The sequence below is a fragment of the Capra hircus genome, chromosome 4, assembly GCF_001704415.2.
Source record: "Capra hircus breed San Clemente chromosome 4, ASM170441v1, whole genome shotgun sequence".
Taxonomy (NCBI): domain Eukaryota; kingdom Metazoa; phylum Chordata; class Mammalia; order Artiodactyla; family Bovidae; genus Capra; species Capra hircus.
This window is the reverse complement of record NC_030811.1, coordinates 112,458,818-112,475,172: the sequence shown is the minus strand read 5'-3', so window position 1 is coordinate 112,475,172 and position 16,355 is coordinate 112,458,818. Positions and strand designations below refer to the sequence as shown.

The window sequence follows — 16,355 nt, the reverse complement described above, 5'->3', positions numbered from 1 at the left end:
ATTGACTTTTCTCTCTCAAAATCAGAATGAACTTGGGGTCTTTCAGTAATTCACTTGTTCCGTTTAACCATAATTTTATTTTCTCTTTGATGCTCAATTATATAATCACAGTTTGACCAGTAGGAACCCCTATATCCAGATTCCTTTGTCTTTCTAACATTGTCCTTGACATTTTTGAAAGGATCTTAATTTTCTGGTAACAGCTGGATATTTCACAGCTGTTTTGTGCTTCCTGCCCTGTGACCTGGAATCAGGTTGCTTCCAAGGATTCCTGTTTCTTTACAGTGGAAAATTGGAACATAGACCAGAATCTGGGCACTGGGGCTGCACATGAAAGTTAACAGTGGATCAAAGGGCTACTGTTTGGTGGTTGAAAAAAAATCTGCCTTTTTGAGGTTATGGGTTCCTGCTGATTTTTTTTTTTCCAGTTTGACATATCATGCTTTTATCCTCTGCTTTTCTTATGAGATTCTGTCACCAAGACTTTCTACTGCACCAACCACAAGCATTTTGTTGTGAGAAGAAAGACAGATTCTATTTGGGGGCGCAAATGTATCCCACACGCTTTCTGGGTGACTCAGTTGTAAAGAATCTGCCGGCCAGTGCGGAAGACAGAGGAGATGTGGGTTCGATCCCGGGTTCGGGAAGATCCCCTGGAGCAGGAAATGGCAACCTACTCTTGCCTAGAAAATCACATGGACAGAGGAGCCTGGCTGTCTACAGTCCATGGGATTGCAAAAAGCTGGACACAGCTGAGCAGCTAAGTGCGCACGCACAGTGTTTACTTAGATTGCTGCCAGGTTGATGGAAGGATTCAAGCGAAGCCTTGGGCGCTGGAGATTGTATAGTCTGCCTCCTAGAACCCTTTTTGACACTAGGACTCTTGTCAGCTCACCTTTTTCTTCACGCACCATGTGCACTTTAATAATTTAATTATATGGTGGTGGTGGTTTAGTTGCTGAGTTGTTTCTGACTCTTGCAACCCCATGGACTGAAGTCCGCCAGGCTCCCCTTCCATGGAATTCTCCAGGCAAGAATACTGGAGTGGGTTGCTGTTTCCTTCTCCAGGGGATCTTGCCAACCCAGGGATGGAACCCAGGTTTCCTGCATTGCTGGTGGGTTCTTTACCAGCTGAGTCACCAGGGAAGCCAGAAATGGCAGCTAGGGGGAATGAGGGCCACTCTTAATTCACCTTGCCGGGCTCCTTCTGTGGGCAAGACCTCTCCCTGATGAGCTAATGAGCTCAGTGAGGCTGCTTCCCCGTATCCTTCTGAAGGGCCTGGATTCTGCTGTCTGTTGTGCTGTGGTTAACAGAGATGGCCAGATCAAGTTTAAGTTGCTGGTCCTAAATACTGGAAACTGGAAGCTTTTCCAGAACAGCCACTTTGCCCTATGTGGAAAACGCAAGTATGGATTACTCTCCCTGGATGAAGGTACCTGTAACAAAGCGGGCCTGATACTGGTTTTATTCATACAAACCCAAGTGAAGGGGACACAAGCATAAATCGTGTATTAATTTAGTTATGTAGAGAACTTTTTCATGGGTTTTATATTGTTGATGGAGTTATGTCATGCAGAAAGCTCCCAATAATATGGTCATTTATGGCACCCCACTCCAGTACTCTTGCCTGGAAAATCCCATGGACGGAGGAGCCTGGTAGGCTGCAGTCCATGGGGTCGCTACTAGTCGGACACGACTGAGCGACTTCACTTTCACTTTTCACCTTCATGCATTGGAGAAGGAAACGGCAACCCACTCTGGTGTTCTTGCCTGGAGAATCCCAGGGATGGGGGAGCCTGGTGGGCCGCCGTCTATGGGGTCGCACAGAGTCGGACACGACTGACGCGACTGAGCAGCATAGATAGCAGTCCTAAGAAGTGTTGCTTATCTCTCTTGGATCTGATACAGTGTATCAGGTATAGAAAGTGGTACCTGCCCCATGTTCCTAAGAACATTCTGCTCAAATATCAGTGCTTCAGGCAATTTCACTAAAGTGAGTTTATCAGATTTCTGTTGATATGTAACACATTGCTACATACTTCCTAGCTTATTGTCTTACAGTTTCTGTAGTTTAAAAGTCCAGGCATAGCATAGCTGATTTTTCTTCTCCAGGTCTCCCTGGGCTGAAGTCCAGGTGTCGGCCATGGTTGTGCATCTCACCAGGGGCTTGGGGTTGACTTATAAGCTCACTAGTTGTTGGCAGGACTCATTTTCTTGTGGTTGTAGGACAGTGGTCCCCATTTGTTCCAATTGTCAGTAACTACTGTCAGCCCTTAGAAACCACCCTCTAGTCTGTGCCCTGTGGGCCCCATGGGCAGTCATAGTGTGAAATGTTGACTTTCTTCCAGGCTAACCAGATCATATCTCTGCCTTTCTCTTCTGAAGCCAACTAGAGAAAATGCTCTGCTTTTAAAGGGCTCACCTGATTAGGTCAGGCCCAGCAGGCGACTCTCCCATTTGTCATATCACATAAAGGAACCGTGGTGTGATATCTCGTCGTAGTCACTGTCACAGGGAAGGGTATTATTCAAAGGCTTCTCTCATAGCTCAATCAGTAAAGAATCTGCCGGCAATGCAGGAGATCTGGGTTCGATTTCTGGGTTGGGAAGATCCCCTGGAGAAGGGAATGGCAACTCACTCTAGTATTCTTGCCTGGAGAATCCCATGGACAGAGGAGCCTGGCAGGCTACAGTCCACTGGGGTCACAAGAGTTGGACACGACTGAACAACTAAAGAGAGAGAGAGAAAGGTCAATTGGGTGTCGTAGAATTCTGCTTATCACATTGAGCTTGTAGGTTAAAAATACTTTTACTGATAGCATTTTATGAATATATATGTATGTTTATTATTTGTATGTCAAGATTGCTGTGGTTTGTTTGTTTGTTTGTTTTGTTTGTTTGTGACAGTAGATCTTGAATAATAAATATCGCAGAACATCAGCCCTTTTAGCAAGAGAGCATGAAGACGGATGATTTGGATGAATCCTCTTAAATCTGGTGGATTAATTCTAGAAAAACTTGTTGCACTTCACTGTGGGCCAGGCACTGAGCCAGTAAGGAAGGGGTTAAGTGGTATATACAACATCCTTGCCTGCGTGGAAATGCATCAGAAGATGCTGAGTCTCCCCTGTGTTCTTCTGATGAGCTGCCTGGAAAATATGACACTCTGCAAACCACCATAGAATATTGATATCTTTCTAAATTATCATATGAATTAGAAACTGACTAGCAAGAAATATGGTTGTGAATGTAGTAAGTAAAGTAACATCCAAGGCGTGTATTTGAACAAGTATACTGTTTCCCAGAAGTTCGCTTTGCATTAGTAGTTGTTTTCTACTTGTATTTAGTCATTTGCTGATGATGATCGGAGAAGGCGATGGCAGCCCACTCCAGTACTCTTGCCTGGAAAATCCCATGGGCGGAGGAGCCTGGTGGGCTGCAGTCCATGGGGTCGCGAAGAGTCGTACACGACTGAGCGACTTCACTTTCACTTTTCACTTTCCTGCATTGGAGAAGGAAATGGCAACCCACTCCAGTGTTCTTGCCTGGAGAATCCCAGGGACAGAGGAGCCTCGTGGGTTGCCATCTGTGGGGTTGCGCAGAGTCGGACACGACTGAAGCGACTTAGCAGCAGCAGCAGCAAAAATGATAAACATGAAATATTTAAGAATGTTTGTGGGAAATATTTTAATTTTAGAAAATTTTGTTGAAATACTTTTTCCTCTTAAAAATTAGAATTGGGCTGCCTTTTTTGTCTTCATGGCTTTAGAGAACTTGGTTTTCCACAGGTGTACAGTTGACACTGATGTTTACAATTATCATGAGCGTCTCTTTAGTAGGATGCTTCCTGACTGAAAACATGTTAAAGTAGGGCTCTTAATATAAGGCATGAAGAAGGAGATAAGGCTTGCATCACGGTATATTCTGTAACAGTTTCTCTTAAAGAGTTACCAAAATTTTCGATCCAATGTACCTGTGTCTCTTAAAGTTATCAAAAAGCCGTGTGAATATTAGTTTTCTCAGAATTGGAGGCAGGAAGCAAATAAAAGGTTTGTATGAGTTTATCTGATATGGGTTTGTATGAGTTTATCATAAACTGGCTAAGAAGTAAGTTCATTCCTTTTTAGCTTTGAAGGTGCTCTCCTTTCCTCTGCCAACATATTCAAGTGTCATTTGTCATTTTACCTTCTCCCCCGCTATGGTGTGCTGGTGTATGTGTGCTAAAATGTTATATTTTCTAGTAAAATTTCCCTATACATCTGCAGGAGTTTTTCCCCCGTGTGTTTCCTCATGAATGTGGCAGAAAAACTTCTCTGATAAAGTCGAATTTACTAAGGTAGTTCAAAGAGCTTGAATAAAAAAATAGAATGTAGAGTTAAGTACAGTGCTGTGTTAGCTCCTTATTCTCTTTGGCAAAATTAAGAGTTTCCATGGGGTTTTTACTTCCTGGTGCTGCTTTCAAGGATAGGGTTGGAGCTCAAACGTGGTCATCATTTTCCCATTATCATTGTATCAATTCAACCCCCATTTGTACCTGTTTATGTGATCATTTTACACACCTTTATCACCTTGCTTGATAGTTATGTGAAATCTTCTTTTAAGAAATTCAGTATTTTATGGCTGAAGCACAGAGATTGACTTCTTTCTGAAAGTATCACAGTGGATTGAAAGACCCATGAGTTGGTTTGGCCCCTTTGTTTCATTTTTCTCAAGCATACTTTATAGTTTCTGTGTACAGATCTGCTCAGATTTTGTCAGATGGATCACTAAGTATTTTATATTGCTTGAAACTGTTATAAGTGGTGTTATTTTTAGTTAAGATGTCTGATTGTTATTAATATCTGAAAATACAAATGATTTTTGTATATTGGTCTTATATCTTGCACCCTTGATCAACATGTTAATTCTAGTGTTTTTGCTTTTTTCCTGGTAGATTTCATTCAACATAGATGATAATGTCTTCTGTGAATAAAGTGGGTCTTATTTCCTCCCTTTCAATGTGGATGTCTTTTATTTCCTTTTTCTTGCCTTGTGGCGTTGTCTGGAGCTTGTAATACAATGCTGAGTCAACATGACGAGAGGGGACATCCTGTTCTTGCGAGAAAGGCATTCAGTTTAACCGTTGCTGTTGGTTTAGAATCTAGGACTCCTTACCTGAGTGCCTGTGACTCAGAGTCTTGTGTGAGGTTCCAGTCAAGCAGGGGCAGGGGCGGTGGTCACGCTTGAGGGCTCAACTCATGTGGTTGCGGTCAATCCTTCTCATAAACACGCCTCTCTACAGAACTCCTTTCTGACGTGGCTGCTGACTTTGCCTTGGACAGTGATCTAGGAGACAGGGGATGGGAGTGAGGAGGTACCACTACGGAAGCCACAGTCTTTTATCTTCTCTCAGAAGTGATTTCTGCCGTATTCTGTTTATTGGATCTAAGTCAGCAAGTACAGCCCACGTGGAATATCCGCAGACAAAAGAAGAGTGTGGCTGCCTGCAAGTGGCAATCACGGGGAGCCATTCCAGAGACTTCTGACGTTGTGTAATGAAATGGTGAATTGCACGTGTTTGAGTATTAAGCCAACCTTGCCTTCCTGGGATTAATGCCACTTCCTTTTTATATATTGTTGGATTCAGTTTGTTAAAAATGTGCCAATAATTTTTAATCTATATTCATCAGAGAAATGGATCTGTAGTTTTCTTATTTTTTTCTAGTTTTAGTGATGGAATGATGCTGGCTTCATAGAATGAGTGAGGAAGTATCCCCTTCTCTTGAATATTTTGGAAGAGTTTCTGTGAAATTGGTGTTTTTTCCCCCTTAAATGGTTGGTTTACTTCACCAGCAATCTTTTCTGGTCCTGGCATTTTCTTTGTGATAAGGCTTTTGGTTACACCTTTGATTTCTTTGAAATCACTTTGATTTCAAGTGAACTTTGGTAGTTTTTGTCTTTCGAGGAATTTGCTTCATCTAAGTTGCTGGACTTACTGGCATAAAGTTCTTGATAATGTCTGTTGGATGAGTAGTGATGCTGTCTCTCATTTCTGTTACTGGCAATGCATGTTATTTCCCTTTCTTTCTTATCAGTCCGGCTAGAGGTGTATCCGTTTGTTTTTTAATCTTCTCTGAAAACTGGCTTTTGGTTTCATTGATTTTCTTTGTGGTTTTTCATTTTCTATTTCGTTTATTTCCATGATGATATATTTTCATTATGTTAATTCTCTGCTTATTTCAGGTTTTAATAAGTGTTCTTTTTCTGGCTAGTATTTTAAGGGGCGCTCTTTTTTAAAAACAAGTTTATTTGTTTATCTGGCTGCCTGGGATCTTAGTTGTGGCATGCAGGAGCTTCTGTTGCCGTGCGTGGGCTTTCTTGGGGTGCATTGGCTTAGTTACTCTGAGGCATGTGGGACTCAGTTCCCTGAAAGTGAAGTTGCTCAGTCGTGTCTGACTCTTTGCAACCCCGTGGACTGTAGCCTCCCAGGTTCCTCTGTCCGTGGGATTTTCCAGGCAAGAATACTGGAGTGGGTTGCCATTTCCTTCTCCAGGAGATCTTCCCAACCCAGGGATTGAACCCAGGCCTCCTGCATTGTGGGCAGACGCTTTACCATCCGGCCACCCTGACCAGGAATCAAACCCGCATCCCTTGCATTGCAAGGCAGATTCTTAACCACTGAACCACCAGAGTGATCCCTTAAGGTGTACTCTGACTACTTTGAGACTTTTTTTTTTCCTGCTCAATGCATTTACTATTATAAATTTTCCTACAGTTAAAATACGATTTAAGCTGTATCTACTTTGATATTCTGTTCAAGAGATTTTATTCAACTAATTCAAGAGACTTTCTAATTCCCCTATTGTTTAGTTTCCAAATATTTCCTGTCTTCTCTTTTAAAGTACTTTTTTCCCTCTGCCCCCTTTTTAAGATACTCTCTTTTTTACTGGTTTTAAGCAATTTGATTTTGATGTACCTTCGTGTTATTTTCTCTAGATTTCTTGTATTTAGGGCTCATTGACTTCTCAGGTTCATGTGTTTATATGTTGCAATTCAGCTGCCTCAGGGAGATGAGTGGTTTCATATCCATATCACATCTGCTGCTTCTTGCTTTCATATCTGTATGAGGAACACGTGAACTCTTAAAAAAAAAGCTGAATGCGTTTAACATCGTGACAAATCGTTAGTTGTCGATCAGGAGCAGAGGACTCTGCCTTGTCTTTTAAAGACGTCTTCAGCAGCTTCGTGAGGCTGTAAAAAGTGGGTTGATCTCCTTCTTATTGGATGTAATTAAAATTGAACCTATGCTTGGTAGTTTCAGATACACTCATAGGACAGAGTTGATACTACGTATTTAATCCAAATTTTGCTTCAATACCTTGAAATAATTTAATTATACACTTTACTATTTTTAAAAAATTGCACATCAAGCATGTTTATTATACAGTTCAAACAATACAGGGTATGTAAAACGTAAGTAATCTTACCCTTTGCCCCTTCAGTTCTGCTTATCTGGAGGTATCTTAACACTTTGGTGTATTTCCTTGTATACCTTTATATTAATATGTGCTCATACACACACATACAAATCTCTCTATCTGTCATATATATATATATATATATATATTTATATCCATACACATAGTTTCATTTCTTGCCAGTATGGAATCATCCCATATGTATTACTCAGACACTTAAATGTTTGCTTTAACAATATGAGATTTTCTTAGATACCGTCTGTTTTCCTGCTTTCTTAAATAGGAATGTGGAAACTTTTCACAAGAAGAAAAAATAAAACTTTAAAAGCAAATCAGAGTTATCTTTTCTTTAGACTGCATGATAAAGTTACCTTACTTTACGGACAAGCTAGAGGCCATGAAGTTACTAAGTAAAAATGTCTCGAGAATATATGGAGAATGAAAGAGCTGGAACATACAGTGAAAAGCAAGGAGCAAAAATCAGAGAGACTAAAATAAAGCGAGAGTAGTTCAGATTATGCTGGAAGAGAATGAGTAAAATTGAGAAGGAAATAGGGGTGTAGTGAAGTAATACATACAACATTTTGAAATGAGTGTCATTCCGTGTTTTTCTATGTGGTATTATTTTTCCTTTTCGTCTATTAGTTTTAGTATTAGAAACAACATTGCTTTCAACTTTCAGTATATCTAACCATTAGCCCTTTTATATGCTCCATTCTAATTTAGAGATGAAATCAAGATGGGGATAGATTTTAAACATGTATTCAAGCTTTAAAGTTTTGAAGAACATAGTGATGTTTTTCTCTAGCCATGTTAGTTGCTTCTGTGATGGCCCATCAATTAAAATGCCCTTCTGAATTAATTGAACTGATTTAAAAAAAAAGGCAAATTATCCATCTTTTAGTGATTCAGAAATAATCCCACTTGCAGTCAGGTGGTAAAATAAATGACAGAGGTCGAGAACCACCTCAGGGCACTAGCAGCCTAGGTGCTAAGCTTCCTGTTTTAGGGATAACATTTTCAGTGTCAGCCCTCAGTGAATATAATTATAATATAATATAATTATAACATAATATAGCGAAGTGTTAGTTGCTCAGTCTGTCCGACCGACTCTTTGTGACCCGGCCAGGCTCCTCTGTCCGTGGAATTCTCCAGGCAAGAATACTGGAGTAGTTAGCCATTCCCTTCTCTAGGGGATCTTCCCAACCCAAAGATTGAACCTGGGTCTCCTGCATTGCAGGCAGATTCTTTACCATCTGAGCCGCCAGGGAAGCCCCCAGAAAGTATGGTAAGTGGAATGATGGTGACGAGTTTTTCATATTGTGGTTTAAGCTGGTGTAGCTTTTAGAATATAGCCTTTGGGGTTATTTCCTGAGATAAAAATGGGCATGCTTTGTAGGATAATAAATCCTCATGTGTAGTGATATTAAAGTTTCAGTGGAGTGATCTGAGTTTAATTTCTCTCTCTCTCTTTTTTTCCGCCAGATATGTGTCACAAAGATGTCCACACGAAACTGCCCAGGAATGGACTCAGTGATCAAACCCCTGGACACAATTCCTGAGGATAAGAAAGTCAGGGTTCAGAGGACACAGAGCACTTTTGACCCATTTGAGAAACCCGCTAATCAAGTGAAGAGGGTGCATTCTGAGAACAATGCTTGCATTAACTTTAATAAGAGCTCCTCCGCTGGCAAAGAGTCTCCTAAAGTTCGGCGGCACTCCAGCCCCAGCTCGGTGAGTGCGGTCTTCTCACTTACTAACGGGTGAGCAGAGCAAGTGGGACAATGTGCAGGGAGCCAGCAGGTGGCTTTATCAGCGCCTTATTATGCATTCTCTCCTTAGGTGGTTCAGCGTTTTCTGGAAGAGAGTGTGCAGGCATGCGCAAGTACCAACTACATATACAAACTCTTGATTCACAGGCACCCAGCAAGCCAGTGAGAAATGATTAAACTTATTTTTGGGAAAAATTTTTTTTTCCCCCTAGCTGTTTCCAGTTAGAGGAATTTGTCATTTAAACTCCTTGGGTAATTCAAACTCTTGGAGAGGATTTTCAAACTTTACTGTGTTGGCAGGCAGTAAGGATAGTTTTGAATTTGACAGATTCACAAAGAATTTCATTTCAGAATACTTGTTAAAAGTTGTTCACTTGTCTTATTACAGTTGGTTTTCATTGTCAATATTTTTGAAATTAGGAGCTAGACATTGAAATTGATCTTGTAAAGAGAAATCTTATTCATCACAAGGAAATTTTCTGAGGTCAAACTGTATTAAAGCAAGTCTTGCCTTTGGGCCAAAGAAGGTATAAAGTTTGAGATGATCACTGCTTTTTGACTGTAAAGAATTTTATTGAAACTCATCTTTCCAAGACTGGCCTGCGTTTAACATTGTTAAAAAAAAAATAAGCCTTATGATCTTTGGAAATTCAGTAATTTTCAGATTTAACCCACACTGAAGAACTTTATGACATAGTCTAAGAATTTAAAGGGTGAGAGAAGAGTGCTAAGAGAATTTTGATTCTGTCATCTTGCTAAGAAGCATATTCCATTTCGTAGACTTTAAATATTAAATTCCATGATGGTCAAAAAAGAGCAAGAAATGTCAGCTGCTAGAATATTGACACTTCAATTTAAGTAAAGTGTGGGATACCACGAAAATCTTGTGTCACAGGGTTTTTTTTGTTGTTGTTGTTAATGAAGTGAAAATAAATATTGTTAATGCAGCCTTTTTGAGGAGAATTGATTATCTGGGTTTCCCCAGAGTGGTCCCTGTAATCTTATCTATGATTGCAGTGTAGTGTCTGTCTAGGTCACACATAAACAACACTAACACTTGGGAAAACTTTTAGATTTAGTATCATTTAGAAGAAATGAAAAGAATCTTTGAGAATGATTAAACTTCTCTTATGGCGAGAGAATTATATGTATATTTTACTATATATATTATTTGTTCAGTTGTGTCAGACTCTTTGTGGCCCCATGGACTATAGCCTGCCAGGCTCCTCTGTCCATGGAATTCTCCAGACAAGAATACTGGAGTGAGTAGCCATTTCTTTCTGCAGGGGATCTTCCCGACCTGGGAATCAAGCCTAGGTCTCTTGCATTGCAAGCAGATTCCTTACTATCTGAGCCATCAGGGAAGCCCATTTTACTGTATAGTTATCTCAATAATGTTAATTGTCACCCTACATGATAATATAGAAATGGGCATTGAGATATTGCAGTGAGGCAAACTTATTCACTGCTTATATGAAAATCAACTTAAACTAGTTATTCTGTGTTTTATCTTCAATCCTAGTTATTGTCCAATGGTGCATTATTTCTTTTCTTGCTCAGATTGTTGCTGCTTTAGTCATTGGTCATTGGGAGCTCTTTTAGGTTGGCCCCTGTGTCCTTTTGAGATGTCTCATTCCCCTTTTAATTGTTGAAATGTTTATTATTAATTTGCTTACTCATTTTTAATTGAAGGATGACTGCTTTACAGTATTGTGCCGGTTTCTGCCATACATCAACATGAATCAGCCTTTGATACACTATGTCCCACCTCTTGAGCCTCCCTCCCACCTCCCACCCCATCCCACCCCTCTGGGTTGTCACAGAGCCCTGGCTTTGAGTTCCCTGTGTCGCACAGCAAATCCCCACTGGCTGTCTGCTTTACATATGGTAATGTTTGTGTTTCAATGCTACTCTCAATTTGTCCCATATACCTTTTCAAAAAATATTAAAAACATTTTTTATTATTTTTAGTTGATTGGTGATTAGTTTACAATATTGGTTGATTTCTGTCTTACATCAACATGAATTAGCCATAGGTGTACATATGTCCCCTCCCTCTTGAATCTCCTTCCCATCCCTCTAGGTTATTACTGAGCCTCAGTTTGAGTTCCTTCAGTCATATTGCAAATTCCCATGGTGTGAAAAAGACACACGTACCCCAGTATGCATTGCAGCACTGTTTATAATAGCCAAGACATGGAAGCAAGCTAGATGTCCATCGACAGGTGAATAGATAAAGAAGCTGTATAGTTATAATGGGATACTACTCAGCCATAAAAAGGAATGCATTTGAGTCAATTATAATGAGGTGCATGAACCTAGAGCCTATTATGTGGAGTGTTTTTGGAGCACTTCCGTACTTTCTTGTCCTACAAGTTGCTCTTGGCCTGTCTTGTATTTTCCCAGCCCCAGACCCAGATTCAGCCATTTCTCCAGAGAGCCCTGTTTCCTTTTATTGAAGCATGGTATTTAGAAACCAGGATTAGGTGTTGGGTGTGTTTGCTGCTAGAAGGGGTCATATAACCTTAAAAGTCAATGTGTACATCATAGTATAAATAACAATGGGGGGATGGATTTTGATATTTGATTGTGATTTGAAATAAGGGATTTGCTAAAATTCTTTTCAAGGAAAGTTGAGACTTGTCTGATATATTCTGCATTTCTCTTTCTTTCTTTTTTTGTTGTTGCTATTGTTCAGTCAGTAAGTCTTGTCCAACTCTGCGACCCCATGAACTGCAGCATACCAGGCTTTCCTGTCCTTTACTATCTCCCAGAATTTGCTCAAACTCATGTCCATTGAGTCAGTGATGCCATCCAACCATCCCATTCTCTGTCACCCCCTTCTCCTCCTGCCTTCAATCTTTCCCAGCATCAGTGAGTTGACACTTCTCATCAGGTAGCCAAAGGTTTCAGCTTCAGCATCAGTCCTTTCAGTGAATATTCAGGGTTGATATCCTTTAGGATTGACTGGCTTAATTTCTTTGCTGTCCAAGGGACTCTCTAGAGTCTTCTCCAGCACCATCTTCTTTCTTTTACTTTTTATTTTATACTGGAAAGTGAAAGTTAAGTCTCTTAGTCATGTCTGAGTCTTTGCGATCCCACGGACTGTAGCCTACCAAGTTCCTCTGTCCATGGGATTTTCCAGGCAAGAATACTGGAGTGGGTTGCCATTTCCTTTTCCAGGAGATCTTCCCAACCCAGGGATTGAACCCGCATCTCCTGCATTGTAGGCAGACGCTTTACTGTCTGAGCCACCAGGGAAGTCCAGTCCTTTATACTGGAGTGTAGGTGATTAATGGGGCTTCCCTGGTAGCTCAGCTGGTGAAGAATCGCCTGCAATGCAGGAGACCCTGGTTCAATTCCTGGATTGGGAAGATTCCTCTGAAGAAGGGATAGGCTACCCAATCCAGTATTCTTTGGCTTCCCTGGTGGCTCAGACGGTAAAGAATCTGCTTGCAATGCAGGATACCTGGGTTCGGTCCCTGGATTGGGAAGATCCCCTGGAGGAGGGATGGCAACCCACTCCAGTTTTCTTGCCTGGAGAATCCCATGGACAGAGGATCCTTGCAGGCTACAGTCCATGGGGTTGCAAAGAGTCAGACGTGACTGAGCCACTAAACACAGCATAGCATAGGTGATTGATAATGTTATGTTAGTTTCAGGTGTTTAGCAAAGTGATTCAGTTATACGTTTACATGTTATCTATACTTTTTCAGATTATTTTCCCATTTAGGTTGTCACATAACATTGAGCAGAGTTCCCTGTGCTATACGGTAGGTCCTTGTTGGTTATCTGTTTTATTTTTTTATTTATTTATTTTTTATTTATTTATTTTTTTGAATTTCTTTTTTTTTTAATTTTTTTTTATTTTTTAAATTTTAAAATCTTTAATTCTTACATGTGTTCCCAAACATGAACCCCCCTCCCACCTCCCTCCCCATAACATCTCTCTGGGTCATCCCCATGCACCAGCCCCAAGCATGCTGTATCCTGCGTCAGACATAGACTGGCGATTCAATTCTTACATGATAGTATATATGTTAGAATGTCATTCTCCCAAATCATCCCGCCCTCTCCCTCTCCCTCTGAGTCCAAAAGTCCGTTATACACATCTGTGTCTCTTTCCCTGTCTTGCATACACGGTCGTCATTGCCATCTTCCTAAATTCCATATATATGTGTTAGTATACTGTATTGGTGTTTTTCTTTCTGGCTTACTTCACTCTGTATAATCGGCTCCAGTTTCATCCATCTCATCAGAACTGATTCAAATGAATTCTTTTTAACGGCTGAGTAATACTCCATTGTGTATATGTACCACAGCTTTCTTATCCATTCATCTGCTGATGGACATCTAGGTTGTTTCCATGTCCTAGCTATTATAAACAGTGCTGCGATGAACATTGGGGTACATGTGTCTCTTTCAATTCTGGTTTCCTCGGTGTGTATGCCCAGCAGTGGGATTGCTGGGTCATAAGGTAGTTCTATTTGCAATTTTTTAAGGAATCTCCACACTGTTCTCCATAGTGGCTGTACTAGTTTGCATTCCCACCAACAGTGTAGGAGGGTTCCCTTTTCTCCACACCCTCTCCAGCATTTATTGCTTGCAGATTTTTGGATCGCAGACATTCTGACTGGTGTGAAGTGGTACCTCATTGTGGTTTTGATTTGCATTTCTCTAATAATGAGTGATGTTGAGCATCTTTTCATGTGTTTGTTAGCCATCCGTATGTCTTCTTTGGAGAAATGTCTATTTAGTTCTTTGGCCCATTTTTTGATTGGGTCGTTTATTTTTCTGGAATTGAGCTGCAGAAGTTGCTTGTATATTTTTGAGATTAGTTGTTTGTCAGTTGCTTCATTTGCTATTATTTTCTCCCATTCAGAAGGCTGTCTTTTCACCTTGCTTATATTTTCCTTTGTTGTGCAGAAGCTTTTAATTTTAATTAGATCCCATTTGTTTATTTTTGCTTTTATTTCCAGAATTCTGGGAGGTGGATCAAAGAGGATCCTGCTGTGATTTATGTCTGAGAGTGTTTTGCCTATGTTCTCCTCTAGGAGTTTTATAGTTTCTGATCTTACATTTAGATCTTTAATCCATTTTGAATTTATTTTTGTGTGTGGTGTTAGAAAGTGATCTAGTTTCATTCTTTTACAAGTGGTTGACCAGTTTTCCCAGCACCACTTGTTAAAGAGATTGTCTTTACTCCACTGTATATTCTTGCCTCCTTTGTCAAAGATAAGGTGTCCATATGTGTGTGGATTTATCTCTGGGCTTTCTATTTTGCTCCTTTGATGTATATTTCTGTCTTTGTGCCAGTACCATACTGTCTTGATGACTGTGGCTTTGTAGTAGAGCCTGAAGTCAGGCAAGTTGATTCCTCCAGTTCCATTCTTCTTTCTCAAGATTGCTTTGGCTATTCGAGGTTTTTTGTATTTCCATACAAATCTTGAAATTATTTGTTCTAGTTCTGTGAGAAATGTTGCTGGTAGCTTGATAGGGATTGCATTGAATTTGTAAATTGCTTTGGGTAGTATACTCATTTTCACTATATTGATTCTTCCGATCCATGAACATGGTATATTTCTCCATCTATTAGTGTCCTCTTTGATTTCTTTCATCAGTGTTTTATAGTTTTCTATATATAGGTCTTTAGTTTCTTTAGGTATATATATTCCTAAGTATTTTATTCTTTTCGTTGCAATGGTGGTTATCTGTTTTAAATATAGCAATGTGTATGTGTGAAATAGGGGCAGACTCAGGGAGGGTGGCAATGGCAACATCAACAGCAAATAAAGATGAGGAGGTTTCTCCGTGAACCTCAAAAGAGGAGTGAGGGGAGCAAACCGTGGACAATTTTAAGAAGCATGTGGTATCAGAAAGTGTAGAGGAGGAAGCTCAGGAAAGGCCAGGGGACTAGGGACTTCTCTCAGAGCCCGGGAACCCCAGCATGGCCGTCAGGCGCTTGCTGGGGCCTTGTGAGGACAGCAGCCGTGCGTGGAGGGGACTTCGATGCACCTGTGTGTGGGTGGATGCAGGCCCAGAGACCAGGGGGTGTCTGCTGGTCTTTCTCCTTGCATTCTCTAGAATAGCAAATTGGAGCACCTTTTCAGGGCAAAGCCTTGTAATGCGTAGACTTCTGTGCAGGGCAGTTTCAATAGGGAAAAAGAAATTCCAGAAAGAACTGTTGAACAAAAGGGGAAATCTCAATGTATGTGATATTGTCATTTTTTTTTTTCTTTTTACTTCATGAAAACAGAGCAAAGAACTTTATTCCATAAAGCTAGAAAAGCTATCTTGGTCATACCCTTCTCAAACTACTGAAACATTCCTTTCCCTTAAAAATAACCGATAGAAAAATTATTGGTTGAATCCCATACAAATCTGTCAAAAAGAGAGAAAATAGGAGTAGCATATCATCTCTACAGATAATGAGAGCAAATGAGAAGGGGCACAGTTTTCCTTATTGCAGATTTATGATGCTATATTTGGAAAAAACCAAAGAATCAGTGGGAATACTGTAAACAGTGAGAGAAGTTAGTCAGATTGCAGATTGGAACATTAATATACAAAACCCAATAGATACCGTTATAAGGACAAATAAGAATTAGTGCTGAGGTACTTCCCTGGTGGTCTCGCGGTGAAGATTCCAGGCTTCCATGGCAGTGGGTTCTGGATCGATCCCTGGTGGGAGAACTAAGACCCCACATGCTGTGTGGTGTGGCCAGGAAAAAAGAAAAGAATTAGTGTTGAAAGCTGGTAAATAAAGCAGATGATTAAGCATTTATTTTCAGTGATTTCTCTATGAGATTCACCTCAAGGTAATCTAGTCATCGATGAAGGGAAGTTTCTCTTTTAGAAGTGTTAGTTTCTTAGTTGTGCCTGACTCTTTGCGACCCCATGGACTGTAGCCCACGAGGCTCCTCTGTCCATGCAATTCTTCAGGCGAGAATCCCGACCAGGGATCAAACCTGTGTTTCCTGCTTTGCAAGGCAGATTCTTACCCACTGGACCACCAGGGAAGTCTCCTTCCCTACTTTTTGCCTTTAGTTAATATCCAGTCTTTGCAGTCTTGAGGTGATGTGAGTACCATTGTTAGTGAGGTCACATAGTATACTATGATTAAGTT

At 40.5% G+C, this 16,355-nt stretch overlaps 1 protein-coding gene across 3 annotated transcripts in view; it reads left to right on the top strand.

Moving 5' to 3' along the window:
• The window catches only part of CDK14 (cyclin dependent kinase 14), a 673,238-nt gene that overhangs the window by 151,475 nt on the left and 505,408 nt on the right, over nt 1-16,355 (top strand). For all 3 annotated transcript variants that reach the window (XM_013963116.2, XM_018047444.1, XM_018047443.1), the window contains one exon: nt 8,943-9,191. In XM_013963116.2, coding sequence (XP_013818570.2) covers nt 8,943-9,191 — 249 coding nt within the window. The remainder of the gene's footprint in view (nt 1-8,942; nt 9,192-16,355) is intronic.